This window comes from Oncorhynchus masou, chromosome 24 (assembly GCF_036934945.1).
Source record: "Oncorhynchus masou masou isolate Uvic2021 chromosome 24, UVic_Omas_1.1, whole genome shotgun sequence".
Classification (NCBI taxonomy): Eukaryota; Metazoa; Chordata; class Actinopteri; order Salmoniformes; family Salmonidae; genus Oncorhynchus; species Oncorhynchus masou.
Genome location: NC_088235.1, coordinates 73141632 through 73165975, shown reverse-complemented (window position 1 = coordinate 73165975; position 24344 = coordinate 73141632). Strand labels below are relative to the sequence as shown.

The 24344-nt window shown below is 43.1% G+C and overlaps 1 protein-coding gene across 6 annotated transcripts in view; it reads right to left on the bottom strand.

The window, feature by feature from the left end:
* rabgap1l (RAB GTPase activating protein 1-like) overlaps positions 1–24344 on the bottom strand; it is a 173854-nt gene that overhangs the window by 92775 nt on the left and 56735 nt on the right. For all 6 annotated transcript variants that reach the window (XM_064934787.1, XM_064934793.1, XM_064934791.1 and 3 more), the window contains 2 exons: positions 18476–18569; positions 17677–17827 (listed from right to left, as the gene is read on the bottom strand). In XM_064934787.1, coding sequence (XP_064790859.1) covers positions 17677–17827; positions 18476–18569 — 245 coding nt within the window. The remainder of the gene's footprint in view (positions 1–17676; positions 17828–18475; positions 18570–24344) is intronic.

Below are 24344 nucleotides of genomic sequence, written 5' to 3'. Positions count from 1 at the left end.
TCAGGGCGCCGGCTGAGATGGATGTGGGATCAATCTGCATTCCGCTTGTTTACAGCCTCGGGTGAAAGCTCTTTACGTCAGCCTCGCCTCTTAAGCGCTTGTTTCCATTATTGATATTATTAGTACATATACATGCCCGTTCCATTCAAATACGTTTTTTGGAGGTGTTTTTCAGGGGAGGCACAGCTGTCTGGACTTTTGACTCTTTCTTCCACTCAGTACGTCTGCTCCTTGTTTCAAAAACCAAGCCACAGCAAAAGAGAAACGACTCCACCAGTACAGAGAGTTCCAGTTTCAATGCTGCCCTCTGTGTGCGTCTCCTCTAATTTCCATTCCCCCAGCCGAACTCAGCTTTCGCCAAACGAATAACCGAAGAGACAGAAATACAATTTCATTCAGCAAAGCAGTCCTGGAGTGAAGCACAAAATAAATAAATAGGAACCTTTTGGAGAGAGGAGCTGTCCCTCACCAACTGGTGCAGTGGGAAAGAGATGCTGTGACTGGCTTACAGTTCCTTTTCCCTTCGCTCTCGTTCTCGTTCTCCCGCTCACTCTCTTTACCCTGCACGCACACACACACATGCTCGCTCTCACTCTCTTCCGTTCCCTCTGAACCGCGCTCTACCCCTCCCTCTGATACACCCGATCTCTCTACCCCCTCCCATTTGGGCTGCACCTGAGGTCCTTTCCCAACCCAGCCACAATACTCTCTTTCGCTCCTCTGTCTCTCCTCTTGTTTTTAGAGCTACATTTGGATAGTTTACTAATCTGAAATCACTAGGCTAATCTATCAGTCCATTTTCTATTAACTAGCTCCCTCCCCCAATATGGCTTTCCCTCTGACTCTCTGCCCCCAGTCCATTGCTCCGACCAATGACCAAGCCCAGCCATGCCTGCCCCTTAGTTACAGTTGCCAGGCATTTCAGTTAGTTGGGATCATCCTTCACTGGCAGACAGTGTAACAAGCGGCAGAAAATTGAGGAGGCAGGAGGTCAGTTTCAGAGGTAGATTGTCTGTATACCATTGCAGAGTTCAGGCTCAACTAACCTCTACAATAATGAAAACACTAGGATATACAAGAAAGCTATACTTTTAAAGCTACTTGCGTAAGCTCTATAAAGCTGAACAGGGAGATTCCCAAGAAGATAAGAACAGACGAGAAAGTGGCATGGTGAAGTGGATAACCTGATGTCCCTCACCTTTTGGACTACAGGTGAAAAACGGTCACAACCAGAAGGCTACTGTACGTTAATAATTATTTTGCAGAGAGAGAAAAAAAAGGGAGGGCTGTAAAAACAACGGTAGTAATCCCCTTCCCTGTCCCACCCCCTCTGAGCCTTTTGATCCCAGCCACTATGGCTACTGTGTTGGGACAAGCGGGCAGGCCCCTGTCCGGGCCCTTTGTTAAGGCTGGGTAAATAAGGGCCAGGCCATTATTAGTGTACAGTAGCTCACACCAACACTGACTAACAGTCAAAGAGAGCCGGAGGTAAGTGGGCCTGAGAGCGGGGAGATCAGTTTCGAGCTGCTCAATATGAGTATAAATATCAACGCATTACAAAAACAAACCTAGTGCGGCACACGGGAGAAGAAGTCAAGGTCACCCCAGTGCTAATGCTTCACAATAGGCGTTATGTGAAAAGGAGATGTGAATGAGAAATTACCATATTCTCTCTACAAAGGCTGCAGAGAATTAGGGATGGGCATTTGAACATTTTGTACTGTCCATGTACTCGCATGCTTTATTTTCCTTCGAGTACTCGAATGGGAAAGTCATGTGTGTACTTATCTATGCCAACAATGAGCTACAATGCTTCATTTGCTACAACCATAACAGATAACAAATCCTAATGGCTAAATTGCCCAACAGAGTGTACAAAAAATTAGGAACACCTGCTCTTTCCATGACAGACTGACAAGGTGAATCCAGGTGAATACTATGATCCCTTATTGACGTCGCATGATAAATACACAAATCAGTGTAGCTGAATGGGAGACCGGTTAAAGAAAGATTTTTAAGCCTCGAGACAATTGAGACATGGATTGTGTATGTGTATCATTCAGAGGGTGAATTGGCAAGACAAAAGTTTTAAGTGACTTCGAACGGGGTATGATAGTAGGTGCCAGGCGCACTGGTTTGAGTGTGTCAAGAACGCTGCTGGGTTTTTCACACTCAACAGTTTCCTGTGTGTATTAACACCTTGTAGAGTACATGCCCCGACAAATTGAGGCTGTTCCGAGGGCAAAAGGGGGTGCAACTGAACATTAAGAACCTTCTCACTCAGTGTATATTCAGTCAATAAAAAAACAAGTGCCATTTAAGATTCATTAACTGAAACCGTATTATCAACTGGTTATATAATATTGTGGAACTCAAAATCTTCAAATAAAAGACCTCAGCAGTGACGCTTACTTGTAGAAGCCTTATGTTAGGAATCAAAAGGACTACGTAAAAAGGTAGGTTCAGTAATGAAATATGAACAGATATCCAATTCAAATCAATCAAATCTAGTTTTATTGGTCACATGCGATGAATACAACAGGTGTAGATTTAACATTGAAATGCTTACTTATGAGCCCATTCCCAACCGTGCATTGTTAACTTCTTGGTGACAGGGGGCAGTATTTTCACGTCCGGATGAAATGCATGCCCAAATTCAACTGCCTGCTACTCATCCCCAGAAGATAAGATATGCATATTATTAGTAGATGGGTTTTCATTGGGAATCCAGATTTCTAAGGGACCTTCTTGCAGTTCCCACCGCTTCCAATGGATGTCACCAGTCTTTAGAAATTGGTTGAGGTTTTCCCTTTGTGTAATGAAGAAGTACGTCCATCTTGAACGAGGGTCACTTGAAGTGTACTGTTAGATGGAGGCGCGTGACCAGAAAGCTAGCTACAGTTTGTTTTCCTCCTGTATTGAACACAGATCATCCCGTCTTCAACTTTATCAATTATATACGTGAAAAAATACCTAAAGTTGTATTACAAAAGTAGTTTGAAATGTTTTGGCAAAGTTTAACAGCTAACTTTTGAGATATTTTTAAGTCACGTGCGCAAGTTGGAACCAGTGTTTTTCTGGATCAAAAGTGCCAAATAAATGGACATTTTGGATATATATCGACGGAATTAATCGAACAAAAAGTAACATTTGCGATGTTTATGGGACATATTGGAGTGCCAACAAAAGAAGCTTGTTAAAGGTAAGGCATGAATTATATTTTTATTTCTGTGTTTTGTGTCACGCCTGCAGGGTTGAAATATGCTTCTCTCTCTTTGTTTACTGGGGTGCTATCCTCAGATAATAGCATCTTTTGCTCTCGCCGAAGAGCCTTCATGAAATCTGACATGTTGGCTGGGTTCACAACACATGTAGCTTTTTTTGTGTGATTTCATGAAAGTTTGATTTTTATAGTAAATTATTTAAATTTGGCGCTCTGCCTTTTCCCTGGCTTTTGGCCAGGTGGGACGCTAGAGTCCCACATATCCCAGAGAGGTTTTAAGAACCAACACAAATATTTGCAAAATAAAAAAGGAAATAGTAACACAAAAACAATAACGAGGCTATATACAAGGAGCATCTGTATCGAGTCAATGTGCAGGAGTACCAGGTAGTTGAGATAATTCAGTATTTACATGTGAGAAGGGTTAAAAGTGACTAGGCAATCAGGATATATAATTGATTTATTTGTATTCACCTTTTATTTAACCAGGTAGGCCAGTTGAGAACAAGTTCTCATTTACAACTGCGACCTGGCCAAGATAAAGCAAAGCAGTGCGACAAAAACAACACAGAGTTACACATGGAATAATAACACAATAGAAAAAAAGAAAGTCTATACAGTGTGTGCAAATGTGTAAATAAACATAATACACAGAAGTCACAGCATATGTTAAGAGTGAAAGTGTGTCTAAGTATGTGGCGTCAATATGCATGTGTGAGCGTATGTAGTGTGTGGGTAGAGTCTAGTGAGTGTGTTGGTAGAGTCTAGTGAGTGTGTTGGTAGAGTCTAGTGAGTGTGCATAATCAGTTCAAGGGAGTCCGTGCAAAACAATTCCGATAAATAATAAAGGGGGCAATGTAGACAGAGTTCAGAGTGTCAAATGTTGTCCGGACCTCTGGCAGTCTCTATGGGGGTACCACAGGGTTAAATTCTCGGGCCGACTCTGTTCTCTGTATATATCAACAATGTTGCTCTTGCTGCGGGTGATTCCCTGATCCAACTCTACGCAGACGACACCATTCTGTATACGTCTGACCCTTCTTTGGACACTGTTAACTTCTTTGGGACTGGGGGGGGGGCAGTATTGAGTAGCTTGGATGAATAAGGTGCACAGAGTAAACTGCCTGCAACTCAGGCCCAGAAGCTAGAATATGCATATTTGTAGATTTGGATAGAAAACACTATGAAGTTTCTAGAACTGTTTGAATGATGTCTGTGAGTATAACATAACTCATATGGCAGGCAAAAACCTGAGAGAAAATCCAACCAGGAAGTGGAAAATCTGAGGTTTGTAATTTTACTATCGAATATACAGTGTCTATGGGGCCATATTGCACTTCCTAAGGCTTCCACTAGATGTCAACAGTCTTTAGAACCTTGTTTGAGGCTTCCACTGTGAAGGAGGGGGGAAAGAGAGCTGATTGAGTCAGGTGTCTGCCATGGGCTCAGTCTCGCGCACTCCTGTGAGAATTAGCTGCGTTCCATTGCATTTCTACAGACAAAGGAATTATCTGGTTAAAATATTATTGAAGATTTGGATTTACAACAAGTTTATCTTTAACATGGTGTAAAATACTTGTATGTTTGAGGAATTTTAATGATGGGATTTTTGTTTGGTTTTTTTTTTGGTGCCCTGCAATTTCACTGGCTGTTGAAGAGGTGGGACGCTACCATCCCACATATCCCAGAAAGGTTAACAAACCTCCAAACGAGCTTTGATGACATACAACACTCCTTCCATGGACTCCAACTACTCTTAAATGCATGCTTTTCAACCGTTCGCTGCCCGCACCCGCCCGCTCGACTAACATCACTACTCTGGATGGTTCTGACTTAGAATATGTGGACAACTACAAATTCCTAGGTGTCTGGCTACACTGTAAACTCTCCTTCCAGACTTATATTAAACATCTCCAATCCAAAATTAAATCTAGAATCAGCTTTCCATTCCACAACAAAGCCTCCTTCACTCATGCCGCCAAACATACCCTAGTAAAACTGACTATCCTACCGATCCTCGACTTCGGCGATGTCATTTACAAAATAGCCTCCAACACTCTACTCAGCAAACTGGATGGAGTCCATCACAGTGCCATCCGTTTTGTCACCAAAGCCCCATATACCACCCACCACTGAGACCTGTATGCTCTAATCAGCTGGCCCTTGCTACATATTCGTCGCCAGACCCACTTGCTCCAGGTCATCTATAAGTCTTTGCCGCCTTATCTCAGCTCACTGATCACGATAACAACACCGACCCGTACCACTCACTCCAGCAGGTATATCTCACTGGTCATACCCAAAGCAAACACCTCCTTCGGCCGCCTTTCCTTACAGTTCTCTGCTGCCAATGACAAACTAAATGCAAAAATCGCTGAAGCTGGAGACTTATATTTCCCTCACTAACTTTAAACATCAGGTATCCGATCGCTGCAGCTGTACATAGCCCATCTGTAAATAGCTCATCCAATCTACCTACCGCATCCCCACATTGTTTTTATTTACTTTTCTGCTCTTTTGCACACCAGTATTTCTACTTGCACATTATCACTCCAGTGTTAATTTGCTAAATTGTAATTACTTGCTACTATGGCCTATTTATTGCCTTACCTCCTCACGCCATTTGCACACACTGTATATAGACTTTCTTTTTCTCTATTGTGTTATTGACTGTACGCTTGTTTATTCCATGTGTAAATCTGTTGTTGTTTGTGTCGCACTGCTTTGCCAGGTTGCAGGTGTAAATAATAACTTATTCTCAACTGGCCTACCTGGTTAAATAAAAAAATAAAAATGTAAATTGTCCATGTAGCCATTTGATGAATGTTCAGCAGTCTTGTGGCTTTGGGGTAGAAGCTATTCAGGTGCCTTTTGGTCACAGACTTGGTGTTCCGGTATCGCTTGCCGCTAGGTAGCAAAGAGAACTTTGACCATTTTTGGGGCATCAGTGATGTTCACAGCCCCAGTTTGGCCTTAGTGATGTACAGGGCTGTACGCACTATCCTCTGTAGAGCCTTGCGATTGGATGCCGAGCAGTTGCCATACCAAACAGTGATACAGCCAGTCAAGATGCTCTCAAATGGTGCAACTGTAGAACTTTGAGGATCTGAGGGTCGTTCACACATTTTTTCAGCCTCCTGAGGGGGAAGAGGCATTGTCGTGTTCTCTATACGACTGTGTGGGCCATGATAGATCCTTAGTGATGTGGACACAGAGGAACCTCTAGACACATGCTCTACTACAGCCCTGTTGACGTGAATGTGGGCATGTTCGGCCCTCCGTTTCCTGTAATCCACGATAAGGTCCGTTGTCTTGCCCACTTTGAGGGACAGGAGGTTGTTGTCCTGGTGCCACACTGCCAGGTCTCTGACCTCCTCCCTACAGGCTGTCTCATCGTCATTGGTGATCAAGCCTACCACCGTTGTGTCGTCGGCAAACTTAATGGTTATGTTGGAGTTGTGCGCGGCCACGCAGTCATAGGTGAACAGGGAGTACAGGAGAGGACTGAGCACACACCCCTGAGGGTCAGCATGGAGGATGTATTGTTGCCTATCCTCACCACCTGGGGGCGACCCGTCAGGAAGTCCAGGATTCAGTTGCAGAGAGAGACATTCAGTCCCAAGGACCTTAGCTAACGGATGAGCTTGTAGGGCACTGAGCTGTAGTCAATGAACAGCTTGGGGAGAATTTGTCGGCGAGTGGATAATCCGCCTTTACCATCAGTCTTACTGGCGAACAAGCAATTACTGGAGAATAGAACTGGATGAGCTCCATTTGAGACTATCCTACCAACGGGACATTAAAAACGAATAATATCTTAAGTGTCACCGAGTCGCGGCTGAACGAGAACAGTTGGCTGAGTTTTCCATGCATCGGCAGGACAGAACCACCTCCGGTAAGATGAGGGGTGGTGGTCTGTGTCAATTTGTCAACAAAAGTTGGTGCGCGATCTCTAATATTAAGGAAGTCTCGAGGTTTTGCTCGCCTGAAGAAGAGTACTTCATTAGCTGTAGACCACACTATTTATCAAGAGAGTTTATCTATATTTTTTGTAGCAGTCTATTTACCACCAAACAGATGCAGGCACTAAGTGCTGTGTAAGGCCATAAGCAAACAATAGAATGCTCACCCAGAAGCGGCGGTCCTAGTGGCGGGGGGCTTTAATGCAGGAAAACTTAATTCAGTTTTCTATCAGCATGTTACATGCACAACCAGAAAGAAAAACTCCACACACAGACACTTACAAATCTCTCCCTCACCCTCCAATTGGCAAATCTGACCCTAATTCTATCCTCCTGATTACAAGAAAAAAAACTCAAGCAGGAAGTACTAGTGACTCGCTCAATACGGAAGTGGTCTGATGACGAGGATGACAAGCTACAGCCTTAATAGCACAGACTAGAATATGTTCCGGGATTCATTCGATGGCATTGAGGAGTATACCACATCAGTCACCAGCTTCATCAAAAAGTGCATCAACGATGTCGTCCACACAGTGTCCATATGTACATATCCCATCCAGAAGCCATGGATTACAGGCAACATCTGCACTGAGCTAAAGTCTAGAACGGGACACTAATCTGTGTTTCAAGCAGACCACCATAGTCCCTGTGCCCAAGAACGCTAAGGTAACCGACCTAAATCACTACCGCCCCATAGCACTCACGTCTGTGGCCATGAAGTGCTTTGAATGGCTGGTTATGGCTCACAACATCATCCCAGAAACACTACTCACTACAATTCACATACCGCCCCAACAGATCCACAGATGACGCAATCTCTATTGCACTCCACACTGCCCTTTCACACCTAGATAAAAGGAACACCTGCGAGAGAATGCTGTTTACTCTATGTAAACTGGAAACCATATATCCTGAGGCTGCATTTATTGTAGCTTGGGATTTTAACAAAGCTAATCTGAAAACAAGGCTTCCTAACTTCTATCAGCATATCAAATACGCGACACAAGCTGGTAGCATTCTGGATCATTGCTACTCTAACTTCCATGATGCATACAAAGCCCCCCCCCCACCCTCCCTTCAGCAAATTTGACCATGACTCCATTTTTTTGCTCCCATCCTATAGGCAGAAACCATCAGGAAACACCCATGCTCAGGTCGATCCAACGCTGGTCTGACCAATCGGATTCCATGCTTCAAGATTGCTTCGATCACGTGAACTGGGATACGTTCCAGGTAGCCTAAGACAACAACATTGACATATACGCCGACTCGGTGAGCAAATGTATTTGCAAGTGCATCCGAGTACCCTAAGTGACTATTTAAACCTTCCCGAACCAGAAACAGTGAATGGATGGCAGCATTCGAATAAAACTGAAAGCGCGAACTACCGGCTTTTAATCATGCCAAGGCGACTGGAAACATGACCGAATACAAACAGTGCAGTTATTCCCTCCAAGACAATCAAAACATAAAAAGCGTCAGTATAGAGACAAAGTAGAGTGGCAATTGAACTGCTCAAACACGAGACATATGTTGCAGGGTCTACAGTCAATCACGGATTACAAAAAGAAAACCAGCCCCGTTGCGAACATCGACGTCTTGCTTCCAGACAAATTAAAACAACCTCATTTCTCACTTTGAGGACAATACAGTGCCAATGACACAGCCCACTACCAAAGCCTGTGGGCTCTCCTTCTCCGTGGCCAACGTGAGAAAAACATTTAAACGTGTTAACCCTCGCAAGGCTGTAGATGGGATCCCTAGCCACGTCCTCAGACCATGCACAGAGCAGCTGGCTGGTGTGTTCACGGACATATTCGGGGCGGCAGGGTAGCCTAGTGGTTAGAGCGTTGGACTTGTAACCGAAAGGACATTTAGAAAAAAATTCAAATCGCTGAGCTGACAACGTACAAATCTGTCGCTCTGCCCCTGAACAGGCAGTTAACCCACTTTTCCTAGGCTGTCATTGAAAATAATAATTTGTTCTTAACTGACTTGCCTAGTTAATAAAAAAGAAATCACAGTATCACAGTTTGCTGTCCCAACATGCTTCATGATGGCCCCCATTGTTCCTGTTCCCAAGAAACATTTGAGTTATATTTACCTTTTTTACTACTGTTTTATACAACTTTTTCTGCATCAAGCTCTTATATTATTATGTGTCAGGGAAAGCTCATTGGATTCCGAGTTGTGCAGTTGGCTCTTGCTTGGGCCTCAGCCTGACTCAAGGACAGCCAGAGAACTGTTGTGATGTGGCCTTCACACTCTCGACCAGAGGAGTTTTGGGCTTTGGCGTGTTTCTCCCTAATACAAACTGTAATTTCTGGGGCAGCAGCACTGAGCACAGCTCTGTTCCTGTACAAATACAACACAATGATTTTGTGAAAAGCGAGGGGCGGGGGCATTTTTTTAATTACATACACCCTGAAACATGCATCCTATATCCCAGATGAATGACACGTGAAAAAAAAAATCATAGTTTATTGTTGCCACAGCCATTCCTTTCCCCTCTTCGCCATTGTGTTTTTTGATGTCAAACGGCAAAACCAAGCATGCTTTTCCCCGACGAGAAATCAAATCTCTTGTTCTTCAGGTCAGTGATTCTTCAGGGGGGGGTGAAGACAAAGCATGGTGTGCACTGTTAATGGAGCCTACCGGGCTGTGAGAACAGGAGTTGAGTATATGAAGGTGGTGGGTTGCATTAAAGTCCCTATAGTGCTTGAGGGGCTGTAAACAGGACTGCATTTTTAAGGGGGGGGGGGGGGGGGGTTGAGGGCTGGTGGGTAGGGCTGTGGCCCAGTAGTGCAGATGGCCTGAAGACACTGAGGGGGGTATTGTGAGTGACAGATACTCACTGAGCCCAAGGGCACTTCTCATGCAGAAAGGGATGGCAGCTCGGGAACTTAACACAGGGGTAGGCTACGGCTGGAACAATGACAGAGAAGACAGGGCTGAAACCCAGAGGAATCCCAGAAATGAATTTGATGGAAGGAGAAGTGTAGATTATCTATTTGAATATGTGAAATGAAAAAGAGATTTACATAACCATTTCACCTGCACAGGCTGAAAGAGTCTAATGCAAGAGACATGCAACAATTCAGAATTGCCTCTTGCAGGGTTCATACACATTTTGTCGGATGGAATTTCATGACTTAAAACCCAATTTTCATTATCAACAATTGGCAGCGTCTATGCAATCAACAACAAAAAAATTGCCGTAATGTGGTACCAACACTGGGAGGTGGCTCTCTGATCCTATGTACCATCTCCTGTTGTTGAGCAAGGCACTTAACCACCCCAAAAAGTAGTAAACCTGTTTGGCAACTATATAAAACACATGTGGCCAACCCCCTGACTGGAGAACTACTGGGTGTGCAGACTTTTCAAGAAGGCTGCTCAAACACAGAGCCAGTTTATCAAGGCCCAGTTAAGCAGCTCATTTCTAAAATGTGGTTTGTTAAGAGGAGGACTGGAATAAAAGCCTGCACCCCCATTAGCTCTCCTACCTAGAGGATGGTTGACCACCCTTGATAAAAACCCTTGCAACATTAAAACCTAATAAGTTTTAGGCCTTTTAAAATAATTTGTTCATTCAACATATCAAAGACCAAATGGCGATGGTAGGCAACAAATATTTTGACTGAGTTTGACGCAAGCCCACAAATGTTCAGGAAATGTAACTTTTCTAGTTTACTCATAATAATCCTAGCTACCTTAGAAGTGTTTACTTTGCAGACTGACTAGAATCTATTAAGTCACAATGTCCCATACATTGGATGCCCAAATCAACTGGAAGTACAGCGCATTTGGAAAGTATACAGACCCATTAACTTTTTCCACTTTATTATGTTACAGCCTTATTCTAAAATTGATTACATTGCTATTTTTCCCTCATCAATCTACACACAATACCCCATAATGACAAAGCAAAAACAGGTTTTTAGACATTTTTGCAAATGTATTAAAAAATGAAATATTTACATAAGTATTTCTTCCATTCTTCTCTGCAGATCCTCTCAAGCTGTTAGGTTGGATGGGGGAGCATCACTGCAGCTATTTTCAAGTCTCTCCAGAGATGTTCGATTGGGTTCAAATCCGGGCTCTGGCTGGGCCACTCAAGGACATTCAAAAGACTTGTCCCGAAGCCCCTCCTGCATTGTCTAGGCTGTGTGCTTAGTGTTGTTGCCCTGTTGGAAGGTGAACCTGTGCCATAGTCTGAGGTCCTGAGAGCTCTGGAGCAGGTTTCCATCAAAGATCTCTCTATACTTTGCTCCGTTCATCTTTGCCTCGATCCTGATTAAACTCCCAGTCCCTGCCGCTTAAAAACATCCCCACAGCATGATGCTGCCACCACCATGCTTCACCGTAGGGATGGTGCCAGGTTTCCTCCAGATGCATTCAGGCCAAAGAATTTAATATGGTTTCATCAGACCTGAGAATCTTGTTTCTCATGGTCTGAGAGTCTTTAAGTGCCTTTTGACAAACTCCAAGCGGACTGGTCATGTGCCTTTTACGGAGGATTGGCTGCCATCTGGCCACTACCATAAAGGCCTGATTGGTGGAGTGCTGCAGATATGGTTATCCTTCTGGAAGGTTCTCCCATCTCCACAGAGGAACTCTGGAGCTCTGTCAGAGTGACCATCAGGTTCTTGGTCACCTCCCTGACCGATTGCTGTTTGGCCGTGCGGCCAGCTCTAGAAAGAGTCATGGTGTTTCCAATATTCTTCCATTTATAAGAATGATGGAGGCCACTGTTTTGGGTGACCTTCAATACTGCAGACAATTTGTGGTACCCTTCCCCATATCTGTGCCTCGACACAATCCTGTCTCGGAGCTCTACGGACAATTCCTTCGACCTCATGGCTTGTTGTTTTTTTCTCTGACATGCACTGTCAACTGTTGGACCTTATATAGACAGATGTGCGCCTTTCCAAATAATGTCCAACTAAATGAATTTACCACAGGTTAAGTTGTATTAACATCTCAAGGATGATCAGGATGCACCTGAGCTCCATTTCGAGTCTCATAGCAAAGGGTCTGAATACTTCGGTAAATAAAATATCTGTTTTGTATTTTGCCAAAAAAAATCTAAAAACCTCTTTTCACTTTTATTATTGGTATTGTGTGTAGATTGTTGAGTTTTTTTAAAAATGTTTATCCATTTAAGAATAAGGCTGTAACATATTTTTTTTTAAAGGGGAAAGGGGTCTGAATACTTTCCGAATGCATTGTATCTACAAAATAAGTTTTGAAATCGCATCGCCTAATCCAAAAGAAAGGCTACATCTAATCTTCATTCCTAAAATGTATGTTCACAATTCACAAATGATTTTGATTCAACGCGATTGAAACCAATCCCAACTAATACAATGCAAAGTGAATCGTACGTTTTGTCAAAAAATAATTGTTTAAATGAATCATTCAAAAAAGTAAATCAACTTTGTATAACCGAAAGATCTCTATCATATGTTATAGGCCAGGCCTACCTGCTGCTGCAATGTACGACTGTCTCTCTTTCCTTGAGCAAAGGCCACTCGTCTCGCACTACAGATGTGCCAGTGTCATTCCGATCCTGGCTGATATTTCGATTTTTATCTGATTGATAAAATATTTACAAACTGTGCCTAAATAAACTACATTGACAGAAATGATTAAATAAATTTCCATATGTTTCTCAAAACTTTTCCAGACCTGGAAAACACCTGACCGTATGAACACTGCTCTTGGCGCAATTGAGTACAGTAACCATTTTTTTTTAAACATTTTTTTTAATTTGATCTTTATTTAACTAAGCAAGTCAGTTAAGAACAAATTCTTATTTTCAATGACGGCCTAGGAACAGTGGGTTAACTGCCTGTTCAGGGGCAGAACGACAGATTTGTACCTTGTCAGCTCGGGGGTTTGAACTTGCAACCTTCCGGATACTAGTCCAACGCTCTAACCACTAGACTACCCTGTGGAATTATCTTAAAACCTAATCTAGCAAGTAGTCTATTGACCAGGGAAGTAGGCAATTTGAGAACGGTTTATTAGTTAGCATTTTAGGATTAGCATTTTTGGAGACCAATCAATAGGCGCTTAGCTCTGTCACCCTCCAAACCAATTTGCAGCAATGTGATAGCCGAAATGGGACAAATTAATACAGCCTGTCAAAGTTAATCATGAATAATGTCTTATTACCATAGTAACAACAAAATGATAAATGAGTTCAAAGACCAGCAAAGTCAAGCCAGTATCTGGGAGCATCACATTAGAAGGGTCTAAATCAGACAAACAGAATATGGGCACGGAAGAGCATCACAAGTAGAATGAACTCAAATCCAAGCGTGTTTCCATGGCAGCTCATCCCCCCCCCCCCCCCACCCCCAGTGTACATTTGTACAGCATTGTCTGTGGGTTACCACGCGTGGGTGTCTGATTAATTCTAGTCCGACTCTACACTCCTGATGCTACCTTTGATTGCAGAGACTCACTAAATGCCACTGCAGAGCTCGCTGGAGTGCGGGCCAAATATGACATAAAAATGGAGCTGAAGCACCTTGAGAAAGACAAAGGTCCCTCATCGAAGATTTAATTATATCCTTCAGAAAGACTGAACTGTTGTTCATTGCGGGCCTGAAGAAGAGGAAGAGAATGCATTAGTGGGATCCAGGTGAGACTTGACAGCGGCACAGCCTCTGAAGAGAGCGATTTTACTCCTTGGACTGGGACAGTCTGTCTGTACCAACTGTGGCTTGAGCTGCAGAATAGGTTGTTCATGTTTCATACAATCATACAGGCTCTTTAGAGAAACAAACAAACAAAAATCAGTATAGTGCATCCCTGCAATTGTAAAAAGAGTAATTATCAATTATTGTTATCATAGTACATTTGAGATATAAATAGGCCTAGTGAGCAAATAATTGAAATATTGATAATGATGTCAATTTAAGTTTTGTGAATCGTGAAATACCTGACAATCACAGAAGAAATATGAAAAATCAATCTTCATTCTGGCAAAACAATCATTTCTTTCCACAGACATCAGTGACTTCCAATCTCAGAGACAGGCCAACACCATTTTTCGAGACTTCCAATTTGAACCTCCATCCAACTTTTGTCATTGGTTTTGATTGATCCCGACAGAGGAACTCTAACTGTAATGTGAATTGGCAGCACTACAGTGCAAGTGCCTTTCTGAGGAGCAGACTCCAAATAGCTTTCAATCTTTTTTTAAAGCCATGGTTCAACAGCAGCACACCTTTGAAAGATCACACAGGGAGAGTAAAAGGTTGTGAAAAATCTACTCCCAACAAAGTGCCACACAGACTGGGAACTGAGTTATTTGCAATTTAGCAATAATCTGAAGACCGACAACGAGGAAGAGTGTGTGTGAATGCGTGCAGACTACATGTAATGTTAAAGTGAAGAGGGTACGACACTTAACCATATCAAAACTGGTATCCAGGGAACCACACAAACCAAAACATCATTTATGTTCGGAGAAAACGCTTGTTTAAAATGACATTCAGCCAAGTACATTTTTTATTTAAAAAAAAAAATAATAATAATAAGGGCACAAAAGTTTAAAATTTAAATGTGAATTCTTGCAGAGCAAAAAAGGCATGATTTGTCTGCTGTGGCAATCCAGACACCTGAGTATTAGCTTTGATGAAGTCAACGGCAACTTGCCGGACAACGTTTCTTATACTGTACACGTCCTACCAAAAACATTCACTGTGAGCCTCAAAAAATGACTTGAAAATACACAAGAGCAGAGAACAGCCCTCTCTCCTCCCAAGAAATCCCTTTTCCTGCAGTACAACCCAACCCAGTGTAGTCTTGTCTAGCGTCACGTGCAATTCTGAGTCACTGTCAAATATGAGTGTCACCGTCAGAAAGCAGAGTGAAATGTGCCTTGATTTATACCCCCATAACCAGCCGCGGCACAATTCCTTGGGATTCAATCAGCATTAGAATCATTGAGGGGAGATCGGCCCATTAATAACGCAGACGTCGAGCCCCTCCCCTGGGATTTTAGCTGGCTATTAATAGCACCGGCCACCCAGTCTATCAATATCATTACATGCAATAAGACAGGGAGCCCACTCAAAGAATTACAATGATTGAGTGAACGCTCACCAAGATATTCTGTCACATAACCTTCTTTACGTAAGCTAGTGTTGTGGTATATTTAGGAGCTCATCTGGACTGCTGCTATTTTCTGCCTCCGTGGGAGGCAAGGCGGCTGGGCACACACACACACACACACACACACACACACACACACACACAGAGAGAGCGAGAGAGAGAGAGAGCGCGAGAGAGAGAGAACGGAGGCTTTGGGTTAAAGACGCAAGGCGAGGGTAAATTTATACCGGCAGGCAAGAGACTACGACAGCCCAGCATAAATACATGTCAAAGGAGAAGCCTGTTGCGTTTCATTCGGCATAAAAATAAATAAATAAATAATAATAATAATAATAATAGTGCCCCATGCGCGAGCGGTAACCTTTAGTTTATGGATCCATTTTCCTGCTCTCTTCAATCCCTCTATTTCAGGCAAATGATCACGGAGTGCGTTGTATTTTAAGACCCTCTCCTGAAAGGAATGAGTATTGTTTTATACACCAAAGTGAGGGGCTGTCACCTACTTCTCCTCCTCACAAGTCATTATGCAAAGAAAATATATTAGTCCCTTGGAATTAGCTCTAAGGTAGTAAAAATCATGGCTGCTCCAAAATAGATTTAGTGCCATGATCTACCAGCCGTTGGATAAGAGACTAGGCAGAGACCAGTCAAGGTGGAATGAATTGGGGCTGTGGGTAAGCCTGGTTAGGGGTTATGTGGGTGTATCTGTCAGACAGACTACACAGAATGATGCTTCACATTAGTTGTGGCATTTTAGTGCCAGGACAACAGTGGGGCAGATAGGATTAGCCTCTCTGTCTGACACATGGTCTCCACACGCCCCACACTGGGTGATAGAACCGTGGTCTGTGTAGTAAAAGGAGGTCACACACAATGACTGGGCTACTGCCTAGTAGCACACATATTAAAAAGGTCAGGATGCCAGAGATCCACTACTGTACATCTCTGAAGGCTGAAGAAATAAACGTGAAACTATATCACTGATGTTCCGCCACATACTAGACACGTTGTACTTGTGCAGCGAGCGATTCAAAATGCTATATTTATCTAAAGCTAATAGTCAACTTAATTGCATTTCAAGTCTAGTGTTCAGGCAGTCCTACATTTGAGTTGGACCTTTTTCTAAAGTCCCAGATTTTGAATGCGCCATACAGCTTGTTGTCAGACACTCAAATCCGAGTGTCCAAATGTCCCTTTCCTATCCCCTTGTCAAACCAAATCTCCCCAAAAATGTATTTAACCACGAGGACTGTTATTGTGCCAGAGTCAACAGTAGTGCCTTTTTACTGTGGGAAAACTCCTGCCATCACCCATACTTGGCATCAGAACCAGCATACCTCCAAGAGAAACATAAGAGAATTAGCTAAAGGCACAACTCGGCTCGCTGTGGGATCAGACCATCCACATTCAAGTTGAACTGAACTGATCTGGCAAAACTCAAGTTGAATTCAAATGATCCGGTTAATTCAAGATGCACCGAAACAATCTGGCATATTCTAGTTGAACTGATATTGTCGGGAAAATTCAAGTTCAACTGAAATGACTTTGATGATGAGATGCTTCTGATGTTTCAATGTCAATCATGTCATGGTGAAGCCAATGACATTTCCAAATTGTGTGGACTATGAAGTTTTTCCAATTCTAAAACGGACGGCTCTTTATATGGAGCTAATTTACTGGCCTGTTGTGACAGTCCTTCGGTCTCTCCAGGGGAACGAGGGACAACTGCAAGGTGGCATCTACTGGAATAGGTATGAGAGAGATTCCCTGCAGGGCACGTTGATGCAAATCATTACTACACTTTCACGACCCCAAGTTGAAGAGCATGTTTTTCACACCAACGTCTTTAAGGATTGTCTCTGCACTCGAAATGACAATTTGCATGATGGTTATACAGTACAAGTATTTTCCTAACTCTTGTGTTCATTTGTGCAACACTTACATTTTAATTACAGCCAACATGCGACCATTTTGAAGGCAACTTCTCAACCTTTACACTTCAGACAACAGAACTGGAGAGTACATTCAAATACATGTGAGAATCACTAATCGTGTGCGAGTGCGTGTCTTTAAGCATGTGATTCACTGAGCACAGCGTGTGAGTGTGGTGTTAGTATCAGTGAACATCTTTGTGGGTGAGATTATGTCGATAAATAGGTGTGTGCTTGTGTGTGTCTCATCGTGTTTGCGTGTGTCTCAGTGTGCTTGCGTGTGTCTCAGTGTGCTTGCGTGTGTCTCAGTGTGCTTGCGTGTGTCTCAGTGTGCTTGCGTGTGTCTCAGTGTGCTCGCATGCGCGTGTCTCAGTGCGGGCGCATGCGCGTGTCTCAGTGCGGGCGCATGCGCGTGTCTTTCTCGCCTTACCTTGGTGATGAGGATGCGGTATTTATCAAGCAGGTCCTGGTCACTTTGGCAGCCTGAGAGGAGCTGCCAGACCTCAGCCCTGAGGGCTTCAGGGACCCCAGGCTTCACCAGCGCCGTCAGGCCCTTAGGCCGCACAGACAGATTCCCATGCCTGACACACACACACACACCACAGAGGTAGTTAAGAATCTGATATATATGAAGACATTGAGTTCTACTCTTCATAAAAGCAGCAAATTCTTATCAGGGTAAAAGGCTATCTACAGTACAGGCATGGGCGGGGATATCCATTATCAATGTTGCGTTCCTGGGTCTGTGTTTAGGACTGAAATGGAGGCCCCTTGAAATAATGTTATTAACGTGACCACACATAATGCAAACCAATTCACATGAACGGAAAATGTATACAGTGAACGCGTTTCATTCAAGTAATCAAAGAGTTCTCGACAGCTTTCGGTTAGGACTTGCATTTAGTCTCTTGTGAGATACCCCTACGGTTAGTTACAAAGCATAGGGAGAAGATGACGTGTATATGACAGTCGCATAAAGAGTGTGTACATCAACAACGGATGAATCTCAGTGAAAGGAGCAGCCATATGGTACATACAGTATGACTTATATCGTCACGCATATGAAGGCTTTATGAATCTTTATCAACGCTACATCTCTACTGTGGAAAAAGTGTGCCCATGCATCCATCATCATCATCATCCTCCTCAACTCAATGATTCCATACATTTTTATTACAATTGCCCAATTGTGGTCATCATGACTGCCACACTCCCTGTGTGAGTCTTACCATCTGTTGAGGATTCCACCCCAGGACTCCAGAATCTTCTCAGGGCAGTCTTTGGACACATCACCGGTCCCACTGGAGATCTCGCTGTCACTATCTGCCCAAGACACAAGGACCGGAGTTTAATATCAGAGGCCAGTTTATCATCTCTGGCTCGTCAGGAACAACCAGTCTTGTATTATGAGAGGTTTGCGATTAGTGAACCATATTGAATGCCTATGCTATTATTAGGGTTTGAATTACAGCAGGGCTAGGGGATTGTGGGGCCACTGTATAACAACTAGAAATATCAAAAATGAGCCCCAATCACAATCGTCAAAAGATATGTGGGGCACCCCTTAGAGACTTCGGACATTTCAAAGAGTCAATGTATCATTTGAACACTGCTATTATCGTTAAAAACTAACAGGTAGATGTATCCATTTCTAATTTGAAATCCAAATCGAAATGGAAGTCATCAAACATTAGTACAGTGTTAAGCCAGAGCTGCAGTCCCCTGGGCTGCTGTAAACTGGGCTGCCTAATGCTCTCCTCTCATGATGGAGCTCTGATTCCCAATAACAGCTGAGAGAAGTACCCTTATACGCGTTTTAAAACACACACACGTTCGTCTGGCTCACACACTCGAGCGCGATGAGGTCTGAAGCGGACCTGGCTGTCTCACACATTGAGTGGCTGTGGAGCAGACAGCGCCATGCGGGCAGGGTGATTGGCTACAAAGGAAAAACCATCATGTGGTGCCTTTCCGAAAGTATTCACACCCTTGACTTTATCCACATTTTGTTGTGTTACAAAGTAGGACTAAAATGGATTTAATTGGAATTGTCTTGTCAACGAGCTACACAGAATACTCTGTCAAATTGGAAAGAGGAATAAAAAAAAAATTGCATTATTATTGGAAAAGGAAACCCTGATATATCTTGATTAGATAAGTATTCAACAAACGTTATGAATAACTTTTGCCACAAATACAGCTGTGATTCTTTCCAGGTAAGTCGAAGCGCTTTGCACACCTGGATTGCCCGTTATTATTCCAAATTAATATTCAAAATCTGTCAAATTGGTCAACGCTAGACATCCATTTTCAAGTGTTGCCATTGATTTTCAAGCAGATTTAGGTCAAAACTAACTAGGTCAGGAACATTCAATGTCTTCTTGGTAAGCAACTCCAGTGTATATTTGGCCTTGAGCTTCAGGTTATTGTCCTGGTGAAAGGTGGATTTGTCTTCCGGCACGGGCCTCCTGAGTGGCGCAGCGGTCTAAGGCCCTGCATCGCAGTGCTAGCTGTGCCACTAGAGATTCTGGGTTTGAGTAGAGGCTGTGTCGCAGGAGGATGGGAGACACATGGGACGGTGCACAATTGGCCCAGCGTCGTCCAGGTTAGGGGAGGGTTTGGCCGGCAGGGATGTCCCTGTCCCATCGCGTACTAGCGACTCCTGCGCAGTGCACGCTGACATGGTCACCGGGTGTACAGTGTTTCCTCCGACACATTGGTGTGGCTGGCTTTCGCGTTAAGTGGGCATTATGTCAAGAAGCAGTGCGGCTTGGTTGGGTTGTGTTTTGGAGGACGCACGGCTCGTGACCGTCGCCTCTCCCGAGTCCGTACGGGAGTTGCACCGATGAGACAAGACTAACTACCAATTGGATACCACGAAATTGGCGAGAGAAAAAAAAAAGTATTTGTCTTCCAGTGTCTGTTGGAAAGACAACTAGATCTTCCTCTAGGACTTTGCCTGTGCTTAGCTCTATTCCATTTCTTTTTATCAAAAAAAAACCTCCCTAGTCTTTGCCGATGACAAGCATACCCATAACACGATGCAGCTACAGTATCACCATGCTTGAAAATATGAAGCGTGGTACTCAGTGATGTGTTGGATGTGTCTCAAACATAATGCTTTGTATTCAGGACAAAAAGTTCATTTATTTGCCACATTTTTTTGCAGTATTACTTTATCGCCTTATTGCAAAACATGTTTTTGAATATTTGTATTATGTAAAGGCTTTCTCTTTACACTCTGTCATTTTTTTTAGTATTGTGGAGTAACTACAATGTTGATTCATCCTCAGTTATCAACTATCACAGCGATTAAACGCTGTCATTTCAATTTTATATAATTCCAAAGTAGTTATTGTCTATGGGCTCCCAAGTGGCACAATAGTCTAAGGCAGCTCACAATTGGCCCGGTATCATCCGCATTTGTTCTTAACTGACTTGCATAGTTAAAGAAAATATATATATTTTTATGTTTCATATTAGTTCAGTTTCCTGTTCTAAGTTTCATCCTTGTAACTTTGGAGAGGCTACTGAACTCTCATGACCATTGTTTGTGGTTCTCACCTCTGCCTTTATCTCCAAAGTGTTACTGTTTGCATTGTGTGTGTGTGCTTCACACCTTCTATGTGAGACACTGTACAGGTAAAGTAAAAACACCAAGCCTAAACTTTAAGGTAATGTCGTTTTGTAAAGGTAGTGTGCAAAACATGTTTTTGAAATTCATTTAAAGGTGTGACTTGACCCCTTACTCTGTTCATAGAAAATAGCGATACTTGTTCTCCCCACTGTGTGTGTGTGTGTGTGTGTATATATTGCTCAAAAAAATAAAGGGAACACTAAAATAACACATCCTGCAGTCAGATCTGAAAGAATGAAATATTCTTATGAAATACTTTTTCTTTACATAGTTGAATGTGCTGACAACAAAATCACACACAAATTATCAATGGAAATCAAATTTATCAACCCATGGAGGTCTGGATTTGGAGTCACACTCAAAATTAAAAGTGGAAAACCACACTACAGGCTGATCCTACTTTGATGTAATGTCCTTAAAACAAGTCAAAATGAGGCTCAGTAGTGTGTGTGGCCTCCACGTGCCTGTATGACCTCCCTACAACGCCTGGGCATGCTCCTGGTCTCCTGAGGGATCTCCTCCCAGACCTGGACTAAAGCATCCACCAACTCCTGGACAGTCTGTGGTGCAACGTGGCAGATGTTGGTGGATGGAGCGAGACATGATGTCCCAGATGTGCTCAATTGGATTCAGGTCTGGGGAACGGGCAGAATATCAGCCTGTCCCTGATGTTTCTCCTGGAGAGAAGTGGCATTTTTGCTGCCCATCTTGACACTAGGCCATCCTCCAAAAGTCTTCGCCTCACTGTACGTGCAGATGCACTTACACCTGCCTGCTGTCATTCCTGAGCAAGCTCTGTACTGGTGGTGCCTCGATCCCGCAGCTGAATCAATTTTTAGGAGACGGTCCTGGCGCTTGCTGCACTTTCTTGGGCGCCCTGAAGCCTTCTTCACAACAATTGAACCGCTCTCCTTGAAGTTCTAGATGATCCGATAAATGGTTGATTTATTGACTTACTGGCAGCAATATCCTTGCCTGTGAAGCCCTTTTTGTGGAAAGCAATGATGACGACATGTGTTTTCTTGCAGGTAACCATGGTTGACAGAGGAAGAACAATGATTCCAAGCATCACCCTCCTTTTGAAGGTTCCAGTCTGTTATTCAAACTCAATCAGCATGACAGAGTGATCTCTAGCCTTGTCCTCGTCAACACTCACACCTGTGTTAACGAGAGAATCACTGACATGATGTCAGCTGGTCCTTTTGTGGAAGGGCTGAAATGCAGTAGAAACGTTTCTGGGGGGATTCAGTTAATTTGCATGGCAAAGAGGGACTTTGCAATGAATTGCAATTAATCTGATCACTCTTCATAACATTCTGGAGTATATGCACATTGCCGTCATACAAACTGAGGTTGCAGACTTTGTGAAAATTAATATTTGGGTCATTCTCAACTTTTGGCCATGACTGTACACGCAGATGCTTTATCTCAGATCCTACAGACTACAAGCAGATGCTTTATCTCAGATCCTACAGACTACAAGCAGATGCTTTATCTCAGATCCTACAGACTACAAGCAGATGCTTTATCTCAGATCCTACAGACTACAAGCAGATGCTTTATCTCAGATCCTACAGACTACAAGCAGATGCTTTATCTCAGATCCTACAGACTACTTTATCGCAGATGCTTTATCTCAGATCCTACAGACTACAGATGCTTTATCTCAGATCCAGATGCTTTATCTCAGATCCTACAGACTACACGCAGATGCTCTATCTCAGATCCTACAGACTACACGCAGAGGCTTTATCTCAGATCCTACAGACTACATGCGGAGGCTACAGCGCCTATAGAAAGTCTACAACCCCCCCTGAACTTTTTTCACATTTTGTTGCGTTGCAAAGTGGGATTGAAATATATTTCATTGTAGTTTTCGGTCAATGATCAACAACAATAAAAAATAATGTGAAAGTGAATGAATGACTAGCCCCCTTCTTTTGTCCCCATACATAAAACATCTTTAAAAAGGTCCCCCAGACAGGTATTGAATTTCAAGCACAGATTAAACTACCAAGACCAGGGAAGGCCTTATAAAGGGCAGTGATTGTTATATGGTTAACAATAACAAATGAGATATTGAAAAAAATCTTTAAGCATGGTCAAGTTAATCATTGTGCTGTGGATGATGTATTAAACCCACCCAGACACACCACAGACTAAGTCCTTCTAATCTGAGCTGCAGGACTGGAATGGAAACTTGAAAACAGCTACAGAGTTCAATGGCTGTGATGAGCAAAAACTGAGGATGGATCAACAACATTGTAGTGACTCCACAATAATGACCTAAAATGACAGAGTGAAAAATATTAAAATATACAGAATAGAAACACGCAAACATGCATATGTATGCAACGAGGCACTAAAGTAATACTGCAAAGGAACACACTTTTTGGCCTAAATGCAAAGCCTTATGTTTGGGGCAAATCCAACAACACGTCACTGAATAAGTGCCTCCTTATTTTCAAGCATGTTAGCGGCTGCATCAAGGTATGGGCATGTTTAACATCGGCAAAGACCGGGAAGTTTTCAGGATGAAAAACGTGACGGAGCAAAGCACAGACAAATTCACCTTTCAGCAGGACAATAACCTACAACACAAAGCAAAATATACACTGGAGTTGCTTACCAAGAAGACACTGAGTGGCCAAGTTACAGTTTTGACTTCAATCTGATTGGTAATCTATGGCAAGACTTAAATTGCTATCTAGCCATGATATACCCATCACCTTGACAGAGAAAAGCTCTTGGAGACTTACCCCCAAAAAACCTCACAGCTGTAATTGCTGCCAAAGGTGTTTCTAACATGTTTTGACTCAGGGGAATGAATACTTAACTAATCAAGGTACAGTGCCTTGCGAAAGTATTCGGCCCCCTTGAACTTTGCGACCTTTTGCCACATTTCAGGCTTCAAACATAAAGATATAAAACTGTATTTTTTTGTGAAGAATCAACAACAAGTGGGACACAATCATGAAGTGGAACGACATTTATTGGATATTTCAAAGTTTTTTAACAAATCAAAAACTGAAAAATTGGGCGTGCAACCTATATCTTACAAACTACACTGAGTGCACAAAACATGAGGAACACCTTCCTAATATTGAGTTGCACCCCCCTTTCTGCCCTCAGAACAGCCTTAGTTCGTCGGGGCATGGCCCACAAGGTGTCGAAACGTTCCACAGGTATGATGGCCCACGTTGACTCCAATGCTTCCAGCAGTCGTGTGAAGTTGACTGGGCGCCCTTTGGGTGGTGGGCCATTCTTGATACACACGAGAAACTGTTGAGCGTGAAAAGCACAGCAGCGTTGCAGTTCTTGACACAAACTGGCACCGGCTACCGTATCCCGTTCAAAAGGCACTTCAAAATTGTATCTTGCCCATTCACCCTCACACAATCCATGTCTCAATTGTCTTGAAGATATAAAATCATTCTTTAACTGGTCTCCTCCCCTTCATC